Source organism: Ovis aries, chromosome 14, assembly GCF_016772045.2.
Source record: "Ovis aries strain OAR_USU_Benz2616 breed Rambouillet chromosome 14, ARS-UI_Ramb_v3.0, whole genome shotgun sequence".
Classification (NCBI taxonomy): Eukaryota; Metazoa; Chordata; class Mammalia; order Artiodactyla; family Bovidae; genus Ovis; species Ovis aries.
This window is the reverse complement of record NC_056067.1, coordinates 36,362,604-36,377,771: the sequence shown is the minus strand read 5'-3', so window position 1 is coordinate 36,377,771 and position 15,168 is coordinate 36,362,604. Positions and strand designations below refer to the sequence as shown.

The window sequence follows — 15,168 nt, the reverse complement described above, 5'->3', positions numbered from 1 at the left end:
GAAGTAGGGGTGAGTAAGAAAGCAGCGGTTGGCCCGGCATAAAGGTAAGAAAGTGGCTCTGAGTTGGTTTGTTTCAGTATTGATACACCATTTAGTCAATGTTAGCCTGGCCTCGTTTTCTTGAGCAACCACCCCTTGCCTATAAAATAGTATTTCATAGAGTTGTTTAGTCACTAAGTCATGTCCAACCCTTTTGTGACCTCATGGACTGTAACCTGCCAATCCCCTTCTGTCCATGGAATTTCCCAGGCAAGAATATTGGAGAGGGTTGCCACTTCCTTCTCCAGGGGCTCTTCCCCACCCAGGGGTCCAACTGGAGTCTCCTACCTTTAGCACTGAGCCACCAGGGAAACCCAATCTTTAAATTAGGTCATCTGAACTGACTGACTCAACAATAAAACCAAATACAGACTATTTGAATTCAAGTGTACAGAAGAAGCTGGGGCATCTCCAGGCAAGAATATGACCCATAGGGTGTCTCCAGGAAAGAACATTGGAGTGGGTTGCTATGCCTTTCTACAGGGAATCTTCCAGATTCAGGGATCCGAACTTGGGTCTCTTGCATTACAGGTAGATACTTTTAACTAGGGAAGCCCTGCTGCTGCTGCTGCTGCTGCTGCTAAGTCGCTTCAGTCCTGTCTGACTCTGTGCAACCCCATAGACGGCAGCCCACCAAGCTCTCCCGTCCCTGGGATTCTCCAGGTAAGAACACTGGAGTGGTTGCCATTTCCTTCTCCAATGGGTGAAAGTGAAAAGTGAAAGTGAAGTCGCTCAGTCGTGTCCGAATCCTAGTGACCCCATGGACTGCAGCCCACCAGGCTCCTCCCTCCTTGGGATTTTCAAGGGCCACTTAAAGTGTCTCTAAGGATCAATAGTGTTAGTCACTCAGTCGTGCCCGACTCTTTGCAACCCCATGGATTACAGCCCACCAGGCTCCTCTGTCCACGAGATTTTTCAGGCAAGGATACTGGAATGGGTGGCCATTTCCTTCTCCAAGGATCTTCCCAACCCAGGGATTGAACCCGGGTCACCTGCACTGCAGGCAGATTCTTTACCGAGTGAGCTACGAGGGAAGCCCCTGAGGGAAGCCCCTGAGGGGCCAATCAGTTCAGTTCAGTTCAGTTCAGTTCAGTCGCTCAGTTGTGTCGGACTCTCAATAGTTGATACCAAAGCGCGTTTTCTCAGGCGACCACCCCCACGCCAGGTCCCTCCCAAGACTTGACCCCGCCCACACCTCCCAGGCAAGCGGCCGGCCGTACTGCGCAGGCGCGCGGGTGACCCAGAGCCGGAAAATGCTGGCGCGCCCGCCAGGAGTCGCCGCTTAGTTGCAGCTTCTCTTCTCGGTTCCCAGAGGCCCGGATTGGTACGGAGCCGGGCGGAAGCTCCGCGCCCATGCGCGGTGTGGCCTCGTTGGGCCAACATGGCGCCAGTGGAGCACGTTGTAGCGGATGCTGGGGCGTTTCTGCTGGATGCGGCTCTGCAGGTACAGGGTGCTTCTGTGGGGAGGAGCGGGGTCTGGGTTGGCGGCCCCTGAAGGGGTCTGGGAAATCCGGCAGCACGTTGCGTGGTGCGGAATGGTGTGAGCTGGGCTGGTCCCCCCGCAGGACATCGGGAAGAACATCTACACCACCCGGAATGTGATCAGCGAGATTCGGGACAAAGCCACGCGCAGGCGCCTCGCCGTGCTGCCCTACGAGCTGCGTTTCAAGGAGCCCTTCCCCGAATACGTGCGACTGGGTGAGTACCTCTGCCCGATGTTGGTGGTGAAGCTGGGCCCCAGGTTGCTGACTGAACCTGCTCTGGTGCTACTTGGAGCTTGGTTACTTGATCAGAGTTGGTTTAGAAACCCCACGGTCAAGATCCTGGTGGGAGAGAGGCATCCAGGGTCATGAGTCAGCCAGGCCTTGCTGCTTACTAGCTATGTGCCCTTGCGTGTATCACCCAGACTCTCTAGGCGTCAGTTTCCTCATCTGTAAAATGGGATTAACAAAAGTACCTATCCGCGGGGTTGCTGGGAGCATTAAAAGAAGAATAATGTCACTCAGCACAGTGTCCAGCGTTTTGTAAATATTAAATTTGTTTGGGTTAAAAATAGAAGTCCTGCCCTGGAAAGGACCTAGGTGGTTGAAGGTGTTTTAGGGATTTTAGGGTTTAAAGGCTGATACTGGAGATGATGCTACCTACACTACTTGTGACTTCTTTAGGTTTCTCTAACATACTAGCTTTATGATCTTTGACAAGTTACTTAATCTTTCTGAGGAAATACTAATAGTATTTACTTCACAAGATTGGGCTAAAGCAGTCCCACTCCTAGAGATATATGGAGACAAAGCTATAGTAATTCAGAAAGATACATGCACCCCTATATTCATAGCAGCACTATTTGCATTTGCCAAGACATGAAAACCACCCAAATGTCTATTGACAGATGAATGGATAAAGAAGATATGGTACTTATTACAATGAAATACTACTCAGCCATAAAAAAGAACAAAATAATGTCATTTGCAACAACATGCATACAACTAGAGATTATCAAACTAAGAAAGACAAGTATCATATGATATTACTTACATGTGAAATCTAAAATATGACACAAGTGACCTATCAGAAACAGAATCACAGGCATAGAGAACAGACTTCTGATTGTCAAGAGGGAGGGAGGTTGGGGTTATTAGCAGATGTAAGCTTTTATATATAGACTGGATAGACAACAAGGTTCTACTGTACAACACAGAGAACTGTATTCAGTATCCTATAATAGACCATAATGGAAAAGAATATTTTTAAAAGGAATATATATGTATAAATGTATAACTGAATCACTTTTTTGTACAGAAGCAATTAACACAACATTGTGAATCAGCTGTATTTCAACTTAAAAATTTTTGTGAAGATTTGACTGAAGGATAAAATGAAAAGCTTTTAACATAGCACCTGGTACATAGTACCCAATAAATTTTAGCTGCTCTTAATTAATAGCTGCATTTTTAGTGAGCTGTATACTTATTGTTCCTGGTGCTAAAGTAGCAAACTAAGATCATGGCATCCAGTCCCATCACTTCATGGCAAATAAATGGGGAAACAGTGGCTGACTTTATTTTTTTGCACTCCAGAATCACTGCAGATGGTGAAATTAAAAGCCATGAAATTAAAAGATGCTTACTCCTTGGAAGGAAAGTTATGACCAACCTAGACAGCATATTCAAAAGCAGAGACAGACCTTTGTCAGCAAAGGTCTGTCTAGGCAAGACTGATTTTTCTAGTAGTCATGTATGGTTGTGAGAGTTGGACTATAAAGAAAGCTGAACTCAGAAGAATTGATGCTTTTGAACTGTGGCATTGGAGAAAACTCTTGAGAGTCCCTTGGACTGCAAGGAGATCCAACCAGTCCATCCTAAAGGAGATCAGTCCTGGGTGCTCATTGGAAGGACTGATGCTGAAGCTGAAACTCCAATACTTTGGCCACCTGCTGCAAAGAGTGGACTCATTTGAAAAGACCCTGATGCTGGGAAAGATTGAGGGCAGGAGGAGAAGGGGACGACAGAGGATGAGATGGTTGGATGGCATCACCGACTCAATGGACATGAGTTTGGGTAAACTCCGGGAGTTGGTGATGGACAGGGAGGCCTCGTGTGCTGTGGTTCATGGGGTCGCAAAGAGTCGGACACGACTGAGCAACTGAACTGAATGTAGCAGAGACATCTTTCTGTTAATGTGTCAAAATATTATTCTATATGCTTATTATTGATGTTTCAGGAGAAAAGAGCTGGAGATCACTTTGTGCTAAATAGGGATGTGGGTTTTCTTGTTGGGGTGGGTTTACATACAAAAATTGTTCAATATTTGTTACCCAGTATTTTTGTCTCATCATAGACAATAATTATTGGTTGAATCACCTTTCCATCCCACTTGAACTGTGATGATCCATTCTATTAAAAAGGATTGTTAGGGCCTCCCGGAGCGCCCGGAAAGCTCGTGGACCAGCGTGGGGCCTTCCTTTCGGATCCACCATCTGCAGTGGAACCGCCGCCAAGATGCAGATTTTCGTGAAGACCCTGACGGGGAAGACCATCACTCTTGAGGTCGAGCCCTCGGATACAATAGAAAATGTAAAGGCCAAGATCCAGGATAAGGAAGGAATTCCTCCTGACCAGCAAAGACTGATCTTTGCTGGCAAGCAACTGGAAGATGGACATACTTTGTCTGACTACAACATTCAAAAGGAGTCCACTCTTCATCTAGTGTTGAGACTTCGTGGTGGCGCTAAGAAAAGGAAGAAGTCTTACACCACTCCCAAGAAGAACAAGCATAAGAGAAAGAAGGTTAAATTGGCTTTTCTGAAATACTATAAGGTGGATGAGAATGGCAAAATCAGTCGCCTTCGCCGGGAGTGTCCCTCAGATGAATGTGGTGCTGGAGTTTTTATGGCCAGTCACTTCGACAGACATTATTGTGGCAAATGTTGTCTGACCTATTGTTTCAACAAACCAGAAGACAAGTAATTGTATATTGGTTAGTAAACATATGAGCTAACATTTAAAAAAAAAAAAAAAAAAGGATTGTTAGAATCAGAGAACTTTATTGCTGAGGGAGAAGAGACTTTCTATTCTAATACCAAAGCCTAGAAAAGGAACACTTAATATTTGCAAATATTATGCTAACTTTCAATGATTTTCTATTAACTTTTTTCTGTCCCTTCATCAGCACTCAATAAGGACATTACAGTAAACCTAACTGGCATAAATCTTGAGAGATATAAATGTCTCAGTTCAGAGTAGAAAAAGATCAGGAGATGAATGAGTGAGGTGTTTGGGGGGGATACTGATCCAAAGTTCTTTTCATACTTTCATTAGTTATCCAGAGTCATATGGCTCTTTGCTTTTAACTGAAGTTTGGAATCTCTTATTTACAGTGACTGAGTTTTCAAAGAAAACTGGAGACTATCCTAGCCTTTCTGCTACAGATATCCAAGTACTGGCACTTACTTACCAGCTGGAAGCAGAATTTGTTGGGGTGTCTCACCTAAAACAAGAACCAGAAAAGGTAAATAAGAAGGATTGTTGATTTCATCCATTTTTACTTTTTTATTATGAGAACTATCAGATGTACAGAAGTAGAGGGAATAGTCTGATGGACCCGGTGTCCCCATCAGTCAGCCTCCATGGTTATCAACTCATGATCTTTCTGTTTTCATCTCTACCCACTGTAGCCGTGAGCATTTTGAATTCAGATATCTTATTTCACTGATAGATATTTCTTGGTGTGTCTTGAAAGAGATAAGGTATGTCCTCTTAAAAAATAACCACAAAACCAATATTATACCTACACAAAATTAATAGCAATTCCCTGGTATCATCAAATATCCAAATATGTGTTTGTTCACATTTCTTAATTATTGTATAAATTTTTTAATAGTTTATTTGTTTGAATCAGGATCCAGATAAGGTTCATCACAGTGTAGTTAGCAAATGTGTCTGTCTTGACCTATAAGTTGTTGGTGAGATTGATTAAATTTTAAAATGCTGAAAGAGGAACTTTGCTGGTGGTCCAGTGGCTAAGACACCAAGTTCCCAATGCAGGGGTCCCAGGTTCAATCCCTGGTTAGGGAACTAAATCCCACATGCTGCACCTAAGCAAGTTTGTATACTGTAACTAAAAGATCCTGCATGCTACAGCTAAGACCTAGCACAGCCAAATAAATATATATTTTTTAATTTTAAAATGCAGAAAGAGTAAAAATCAACTATATTCTCACTACTTTTGAAATAATAGAATTCTTTTCCAGAAACAAGCAAAAAAGAATACCAAGAAAGCTACCATGTTTTTCAACTCTTACTAGCCTTCAGAATTCTGGGTTCCTGTTGTGCTTTTACGTATTCGCCCAGCTCGTTTAAGCTGAAGAGATTAATGGTTTTGTGCCTGGGCCGCACTGTTTCCAGGCCAGAGGATTTTGGAAGACAGAAAGTAATTTCAACTAGTGTTTACAAAGAATTACTTGATCTCCACTGTCTGAAGTCATCAAAACTAGTAGACTGTTTTGGCCACTCCACTGTAGTGGACTGATGATGTTCCTGTTCTAGTTGGAACTGCCTTCACTTGTTCTCAACCAGGTTTAGAGTCCTCTAATCCAAAAAGTCTAAATGTGATGCCTAAAATACAGACTTCTATGTGCCACCCGAATGTTTTGGGGGGCTGGGAGTCAAGGGAATAGTTTTACATAAAGGCTGACTTCGTGGCTGAGCCGGGTTTCTGTTTTGGCGTCTGTCAACTTGAGATTCCTAAAGACCACCCTTTCCTGCAGTCTTTTGGGCAGGAGTTGACTTGTTTTGTATCAGAAGCTTTAAAACTCCTGTCTCTTGACCCAGCAATTCTACTTATAGGCATTTATCCTAAGGATGTAACCAAAGATACTTCCAAGTTGTATAGATAATGATGTTCATTAAAGCTTTATGTCTAGGGCCAAAAAAGAAATGTCCTAAAATGGTTATTTGGTGGTAGTGGACTCCCTGAATAATTCTTCATATATATTTTTATGTTTCTCACTTTTTAAAAACATTGAATAAATCTTTTTTATTTCAATAACCAGGGGGAGGTATTTTGTTTTCTGTTTTGTTTTTTTTTTTTTTAATTACTCTTCCATGTTGAATTTTCAGCCTGTATTTCTTTGCTTAGTGCTGTCTCTTGTTTCTTTTTTCTTTTTAAAGGTTAAAGTGAGTTCATCGATTCAGCACCCGGAAACACCCCTGCACGTTTCTGGTTTCCATCTGCCCTCAAAGGTAATTTCTGAGACAGGCCGGGCTCTTCATGCTTTTTTCTGCTCCATGTCAGATCTCCACAAATTCCAGGGAACCAAATTTATCCTGAGAGATGCTGCAATATGTCCAGCCCTGCCTGATCTGACTTGTACATTGTATATCATTTCATCTATAACTCTCTCAGTTTTCAAGTTTTAAAATTACTTTTCTTTTCATCTCAGCCTAAACCCCCACGAGAAACAGAACACAGACACCCAGCCAGTGAGCCTGAGGACCTAGAGTTCAGTTCCTTCATGTTCTGGAGAAATCCTTTGCCTAACATTGATTGTGAACTGCAGGAGCTGCTGGTAAGGCCCTGCTTTATGATCTGATGACCACAGACTAGCATCTTCCAGCTGCGCCCATGGGCAGGGAGTTTGAATTCTATTAATGTTTCAGATGGACGGAGGTGAGGATGTCCCAAGCGAGGAGGAGGATGAAGAGAATGGACCTGACGAAAGACAGGACCAAGACAGTGATGACGATGGGGGCGGGTGGATAACCCCCAGCAACATCAAGCAGATCCAGCAGGAGATGAAGCAGTGTGCTGTCCCCAGGGACGTGCGGGTCGGCTGTGTGACCACAGACTTTGCCATGCAGGTGGGTGGAGTGGGTATCTGTTGGCCTGGGCTCAGTGTCACCTCTTACGGACAGTGGTCCCTCGGAGGTTGGGGATGGGATGTGCGGAACTGTTATATAATGCTTCTCTTCCTGGTTCTAGAAACTTGCCTATGCTCTTTGGTAATTTGCCGTTTTGCTTGGAGGTTGGGGAATCATAATATATTGACAAAATGTACATATAGTACATTACATTTCTAATGTCTAACATTCACAATCTGTTGCTGCTTTTCTTTCAGTGTGTGTGGTGTTCTGTGCTGTGTTCAGTATTTCGAGACGATAGAGGTTTCCAATCCAGAAATGAATAATTTCGCTCTGACACAATGAATGTCTCCGTTAAGAGAGATTGCTTTAAAAAAAGAGAGATTACTCATGGGAGGTCTTGGCTAATTAATGCTCACAGTCAGTGGCACTTGACATTAGAAGAATCTGGGTCCTTGTCCTAGTTTACCTGTCTTGAGAGGCATCCTGTGCTTGCTTTTCGTGAGCAGAAGCCCTTCATGAGCCAGACCAGGGTTTGTGAAGTTCTCTTAACTATGATTATGCAGATGTTAAAGACAGCGTCGGTTTTGCTCTGAGATCGGTTCCCCATTAATGTGTTGGTTGCAGAACGTCCTGCTGCAGATGGGGCTGCACGTGCTGGCCGTGAACGGCATGCTGATCCGCGAGGCCCGGAGCTACATCCTGCGCTGCCATGGCTGCTTCAGGTACGTAGCCGGCAGTGCGGGCGCCGGTGCCCCTCTGTCGAACACCCCTCTCTTCCTAAACCTTCTGTAGGCTTCTTGAAAGGGAGCCTTGCCTTCTGTGCAGGTGTTCCTTCCACCTCAGATTAGCCCCAGTGACGGGATGGTTTCTTGCACAGAATAATTATTTCCTAGCTCCTGTTGAGAGGGCTCTGTTCACTTGCACAGACATCAGGTCAGGGGCCTGGCTTCTCTGGTAGATGCACGCAGCTCTTATCTCCTGCCTCTGGGAACTGAGGGAGAATTCCTCAAGGACAGACACTAGGGCTCCTGCTTGGTCCTTGAGAGCAGCAGCTTCTCTTGTTCAGAGTCCACCACTGGGGCTTGAGAGAGGAGGAGAGAGGCAAGGCCTGGGGGTCAGCCTCAGCCCCCACACCCATTCAACCATAGCAGCTTCAATAGTGCTTCCTGTATGATTCGTTAATAAATTCTCAGCATCTCCAGAGCCACCTCCTGGCATCATGCCCAGTGACATGACATTTGGGGCCAAGGTATTCAGTAATAGTTGTAATAATGTAATAGCGTGCCCCTGGAGAAGGAGGGGTGGTGGCAGGAGCGCTGACTCTGGAGCCATATTCCTTGGGCATATGCCTGCTACTTACTGGCTCTGTGACCTTGAGCAGCTGGCTACCTTGCCTAGCCGCCACTTCCCCACCTATGAAATGCAGGTGTACCCACCTCATAGGGTTGTTTCCAGGGTACACTTGTAGCATAATGCCTGACAGAATTCGGTGAAGCGGTCACAATCACTGTAACAACATTCTGCGAGGTTTTCTTCCTTACTACCTGGGTCATTTTTCCCTGGAACTGTGGGGCAGCAATGTGCGTGTGTCAGCCACGCGATACAGCCAGGCAGCCCTGGTCCAGGGTGGCAGTGCAGTTCAGCCTGTCCCCTTCCACTTCTCATGCCGCTGCCTCCTCCTCCAAGGCCAGAGACTCGCTGTGTGCCCTAGGGACTGGGTTTGCTGCCTGAGGCTCCAGTGCAGTGAGGCTCCTTTGTGTCTGTAGGACAACATCTGACATGAGCCGAGTGTTCTGTGCACACTGTGGGAACAAGACGCTGAAGAAGGTGTCCGTGACCGTCAGCGATGACGGGACCCTGCACATGCACTTCTCCCGCAACCCGAAGGTGCTAAATCCTCGCGGCCTGAGGGTGAGTGGCACGGCTTCCCCTACCCTGACGGCAGAGCCCAGGGTTGCGGAAGCTAGACCTCTTAGCATGGGGAGCAAAATGATCAGACGGAAGAACACACCTCATGATTTTTACAAGATAGTTCGTGAAAGCCTGTGATCCAGATGGGGAAGGCTCACGATTCAGCCTCCCCATGAGCTTTTTGAGGAGTTTGCAGTCTAAGAAGAAATCACCAGTAATTCCACACAATAAATTACATGTGGGGTCACAGAGAGATGGTTTGTAGGGCGGTGGAGGTTGGATGTGTGCAGGAGTTTGGGGATGGGCAGAATTTCCAGAATCTCCAAGAACCACAAGGGAAGGGGGTAAAGTGCTCTGCGCAAGAGTTCTGGCTGGACACACAGCCGAATGGATTTGTCTTGAGGAATCAGGAGAGAAGCGTTGAGAGACCAATGGGTATGCCTGTGGCCGGCCCAGCACTGAGTTCTCTAGGCAGATGCCACTAATGTGAGAAGTGTTGTTCATTTTTAAACTTTCTATTCTGAAATAATTTTAGATTTATAGAAAAGTTGCCAAAAAATAGTACAAATTCCTATTTTACCTTTCACTTAAATTTCCCAGTTTAATCGTTTACTACATTTACTCTGTCATATATATATTTATTATTTCTTTTCCCCTAAAAACCATCTGAGAGTAAACGCTACTTGATGCCCGTTGGCCCCTAGATACTTTGGTGTGTATTTCCTGAAACAAGGACTTTGTCTTTCATGCCCACTGAACAATTACTAAAACCAAGACGTTAACATCACTTCAGGACTACTATCCTGGCTTCCCAGATGGTGCAGTGGTAAAGAATCTGTCTGCAGATGTTAAGAGATGCAGGTTCGATCCCTGGATTGGGAATATCCCCTGGAGTAGGAAGTGGCAACCCACTCCAGTATTCTTGCCTGGAGAATCCCACGGACAGAGGAGCCTGGTAGACTAAAGTCCATGGGGTCGCAAAGAGTCAGATACAACTCAGCGACTTAGCATGCGGTTCTACTGTCTATGGGTCGTATTCAAACTTTGACACAGATTTCCTTTACAGCAAAAGAAGGAAAGGGTTAGGATCGCACATTGTGTTTGTCATGTCCCTTTAAAACTGAAGTAGTTTGTCAAGTCTGTTGTCTGTCTCACCTTGACCTTTTTTAATGGTTTTAAAGAGTTCAAAGCAGTTCCTTAACATCCCTTACCTTGGGTTCGTCTGGTGTTCCCCCCTGCTTAGATTCAGGCTGTGCAGTGTTGGCAGGAACACCCAGAAGTGATGCTGGATCTTCCCGGTGCATCCTGTCGGGGTAAATGATAACTAGTTGTCTGGTTTACTGCTGGTAATAACTTTGATCACTTAGTTAAGGCAGTTTCTTATTTAATATCAATATCATTAACAAAAACCAAGATGATCCAATTTCCCATAAGGTTATTCTTTGTAATTAATAAGTAACTTAGAGAAAGATAGTTGGAAGCCTGCAGTCTTTCTGTCTTTATCTGAGAGTATGTAGTCAGCATACGGCTTTGGGTTTTGCATCTGTGAGGTGAGGGGAGGCTCAAGTGGGAAGATGTGTGTCAGGGGCTTAGTGCACAGCAGGCAGTGGTGATAGACTCCACGGGGGCTGTCGGCCCGTGTGCAGAGTCGTCAAGTGAGCTTTACGTTAGCAGGATCTGGTGTGCATGAATATGAATCCCGGTCCTTCTAATGGCCTTTCCCCTTCTTGTTTCCAGTACTCTCTCCCCACTCCCAAAGGGGGCAAGTACGCCATCAACCCCCACCTGACCGAGGATCAGCGCTTCCCTCAGCTGCGACTCTCCCGAAAGGCCAGGCAGAAAACCGACGTGTTTGCCCCTGACTACATAGCTGGGCTGTCTCCCTTTGCAGAGAATGACATCTCCAGCCGCTCAGCCACCCTGCAGGTCCGAGACAGCACCCTGGGAGCCGGGAGGCGACGGTTAAATCCCAATGCTTCCAGGAAGAAGTTTGTGAAGAAAAGGTGAAGCATGAGCCCCACAGGCGCAGCTGGACGGCTGCCCAGGAGACCCGGCCTCAGGTCCCCACTGTGCCAGCCCCACACCCCCCGGACGCAGAAGGGGCCCGACCTCCTCAGCGCTGCCCTGCGACTTGCTGGGGTCCCTCGGCTTGGGTTTGTGGTGGCGCCTGGCTAACACCTGACCTGTGCACATCCAGAGAACCGGGATTCCTGCCGTGTTGAGGGAGTTTGACGAAAACAGAGCAAATGGTGCCTAGAGCAGATCTTCAGCCTTTAAAGACAGGAACTTCTAAGTGGTAATATTTTCCTAATAAATGTGATTATAAGCTTCTGTGCATTTTCTTTTGTTTTAGAGAAACACTGAAGGTGTGCACTCCAGGATCAAGCATTTAGGTTTTCTTTTTGCCAGAAACTATACTAGGTACTAATTTTATTTTATTTTTAATTTTAGCTCTTAACTCATTTTGAAAACATTTCAGTCATCCAGGAAAATACCTAGACTCTCCCATTGTTAACATTTTTTATTTGCTTTTCCCTTTCTTCACACACAGAGTGTCTCCTAGGACAATAATGTTCTTTTACATAACCACAGCACAGTGATCAAATTCAGGAAATTTAACATGATATGTTACTATTACCTAATACATAACACTTCAGATTTTACCAACTTGCCCCAGTACTGTCCTTCATAACATTTTCCCCCAGATCTGAACAATCTCTCCGCCTTTGTCGTTTGTGAAGTTGACCTTTTTAATAGTATAAGCCAGGTTTTCAACATGCCCCTCCAATTGGGCTTGACAAGATGTTTCCTTGTAATTAGATGGAGGTGATCCACATGGTTCAAGAAAGCTACATACGTGATCGTTGGTTCTCAGTGCCAGTGCCTCACCCTAAATGGTGGTTAACAGATTACTTGGTAAATAAACCCGCTGAGTAGAAGATTTCATAAGTTCTTTAACAGTATATTCAGAGTGCTAGCTTCAAAAGTTCCTTACATCAAGTTTTTTCCTGTATGGTTATCTATTTGCTGCTGCTAAGTCACTTCAGTCATGTCTGACTCTGCGACCCCATAGACAGCAGCCCACCAGGCTCCCCCGTCCCTGGGATTCTCCAGGCAAGAACACTGGAGTGGGTTGCCATCTCCTTCTCCAATGCATGAAAGTGAAAAGTGAAAGTGAAGTCACTCAGTCCTGTCCGGCTCCTGGCGACCCCATGGACTGCAGTGCACCAGGCTCCTCCGTCCATGGGGTTTTCCAGGCAAGAGTACTGGAGTGGGTTGCCATTGCCTTCTATTTAGTATAAAGCTAATTGGGGGGAGCTTAAATTCAGTTTAAGATATTTCCTGTCCTATGTATTTTTTAAATGTGAAAACTCAGTTCCAAAAGTAAAAACTATATAAACTATGAGACAGGTGTGTGTAGAACTGGATGGCCTTTCCCTCTCATCCCCATTTCCTCTTTTTCCCTGGCTAATCCATTTCATTTGTTTCTGACTTATCCTTGTATTTTCTTTTGTAAAAAAGTGTGTGGGTACGTGTTACATTTTGGAAGTCACAAGGCAGTATTTTGTCCACTGCTCGTGTGCACACAGAACAGTACCTGGAACATGGTGGGTGCCCAGTAAATACTTGTTGCATATATTTGGCATTTAATACTCACTTTGTAAAAACTGATATATATATATAACCAAACTCACCACCTGCTACTCAAAGTGTCTTGACTAGCTGGCCATGCATCACAACTTTCTACTGACTGATTTAAGAGTTTCAGTTGTTGAAGACAGAAACAGAATACTAGCTTGGTTGTGGAGGCCCTTTCGGGTTGTCTTTATACAGTTTCACTCCTGGCCAACAGGAAGTAAAAGGGTTCATATTTACCCTCTCACCTGAAACAACTTTAAAAAGAGCTAAAACACAGGAAATCACAGTATTCAGCATCTGGAGGTCAAGCAGGTGATCCCCAGGAGAGGAGGAGACAGGTGAGCTCCACAATTGCACTGGTTTGGTACCTAGAGAGAATTTCCAGAAGGAAGAGGTGGAGCAACAGTGCCGGGAGTCCAGGAGGGCCCGAACAAAGAAAAGGCGCGACCATCACAGCACTCGAGTGCACGCGAGCATTCCAGGTCTGCAGAGGGGCCCCTGTGCATCCTCAGCGAAGTACTGATGAGCACTTAAACGTGAGGAGTTTCCTGAGGCTGAGGAAGGAAATACCCCTCCCCACCAAAACGAGATAATCCTCGAAGCTCACCCAAAGCCAGGGACACTTCACACTCTTGCTATACAGAGTGGAAAACTTTCTAATTCACAGGCATCAGGCAGGTACTCCAGATCAGGAAACAATTACTTCCAAACTAAGGGCTGCTCTGGTCTCACCCGACAAAGCCAACCTTGCAAGAATCCTACTCCTAGTTTGATGCCAGAACCAGCCTTGTGGCCCCACCCAATCCCACTGGAACAAGAAACAATCCCTGGGACTTCCCTGCTGGTCTCGTGCACCTGCCAATGCACAGGACATGGGTTTCATCCCTGGTTCAGGAACTAAGATCCCACAAGCTTTGTGGCAACTGAAACTCCATCTCTCATCTAGAGAGCCCATGCACCCCAACCACCGAGCCTGCCTGCTGCAACTAAGACCAGAGGTGGCCAAAAAAAAAAATTTTTTTAAGAGAAAGTTCAGTGTTGTCACATTTCCAAAACACTCTCCCAAGGAAGCAGTATCATCCTAATTCATAGCCAAGCAGCAACAGTCTGGGGGATCTAGAAGAATACTCCATAGACATTATTAGCAATGACCCCAGTTTGATCCCTGAGTCAGGCAGATGCCTTGGAGAAGGAAATAGCAACCAACTCCAGTATTTTTGCCTGGGAAATCCCATGGACAGAAGAATCTGGCAGGCTATAGTCCATGTGGTCACAAGAGTCGGACAGAACTGAGCAACTAAACCTACCTATCACCCCAGTATTTACGGACAGGAAGAAATCTGGAGTGGAAACATTCACCATGTCCACATCACTGTGTTTTTGTGTTCATGTATTTGGAGGTAAATTCTTACAAATGAAACCTTTTGTGTAAGTAAGACAATGATGAAACTAGTTCTGTGAAGCACAGTGACACTGTGCATGTTTACTAACAGCTGCTTTTCCCTCTTCAGACACTGGGTGTTCTCTTTCTACACTGTTCACGAAGCTCAGTGCCTGGATCTAGAATGATATTCAACAAATGCTTGTGGAGCTGAATGCATGACTCAGACCACTTTGGAGAACATAATTCAAGAGGCAAGAAATACTTTTTCCAAACTTTTCTTTTAGTTTGTTCATGGAAATAACAAATGAGTTCCCCATCCTGAAGGTTATTTGTGCAAAATCTAAGAGTTACTTGTGATGTGAAAAGGATCAAGCATTGAAAATGGGTCCTCAGGACATCCCTGGCAGGCCAGTGGCTAAGACTGCACTCTCGGTGCAGGGGGCCCAGGTTCAAACCCTGGTCAGGGAACTAGCTCCCAGATGCCTCAACTAAGAGCTTGCGTGCCACAACTAAAGATCTCACATGCTGCAAGGAAGATTAAAGATTTCATTTGCCACAACTAAGAGCCAGCACAGCAAAATGAATAAACAAATTTTTTTAAAGGAAACGGGTCCCTTCTATACTTCTCTGATCTGAGATCAAAACTCAATTTGCTACATCAGATAAAATCTCTTCATAACACATGTATGCCGTTTGAAGAGAAATTTCACTTTAATCAGGGAAGGTCTAAGTCCAACAGAGGATGACCTACTTCACACAATATGTAACAGGACAAAATTCCAGCAAGACACACAGGAACACAGGGAGTCCAACACAGCAGTGTGTGTCCTGTGC

At 45.2% G+C, this 15,168-nt stretch overlaps 2 protein-coding genes across 2 annotated transcripts; both read left to right on the top strand.

The window, feature by feature from the left end:
* The first annotated feature begins 1,406 nt into the window (after window positions 1-1,406).
* On the top strand, window positions 1,407-11,642 carry NOB1 (NIN1 (RPN12) binding protein 1 homolog). Its single transcript, XM_012190045.4, has 9 exons — window positions 1,407-1,483; window positions 1,605-1,737; window positions 4,916-5,046; window positions 6,708-6,779; window positions 6,980-7,105; window positions 7,197-7,397; window positions 8,025-8,122; window positions 9,167-9,311; window positions 11,049-11,642. Exons 1-9 carry the CDS (start codon window positions 1,421-1,423, stop codon window positions 11,316-11,318), a joined length of 1,239 nt encoding a protein of 412 aa, XP_012045435.2. The 5' UTR covers window positions 1,407-1,420; the 3' UTR covers window positions 11,319-11,642.
* On the top strand, window positions 1,657-4,786 carry LOC101122127 (ubiquitin-ribosomal protein eS31 fusion protein-like). Its single transcript, XM_060398451.1, has one exon. It carries the CDS (start codon window positions 4,038-4,040, stop codon window positions 4,503-4,505), a length of 468 nt encoding a protein of 155 aa, XP_060254434.1. The 5' UTR covers window positions 1,657-4,037; the 3' UTR covers window positions 4,506-4,786.
* Window positions 11,643-15,168: the final 3,526 nt, after the last annotated feature.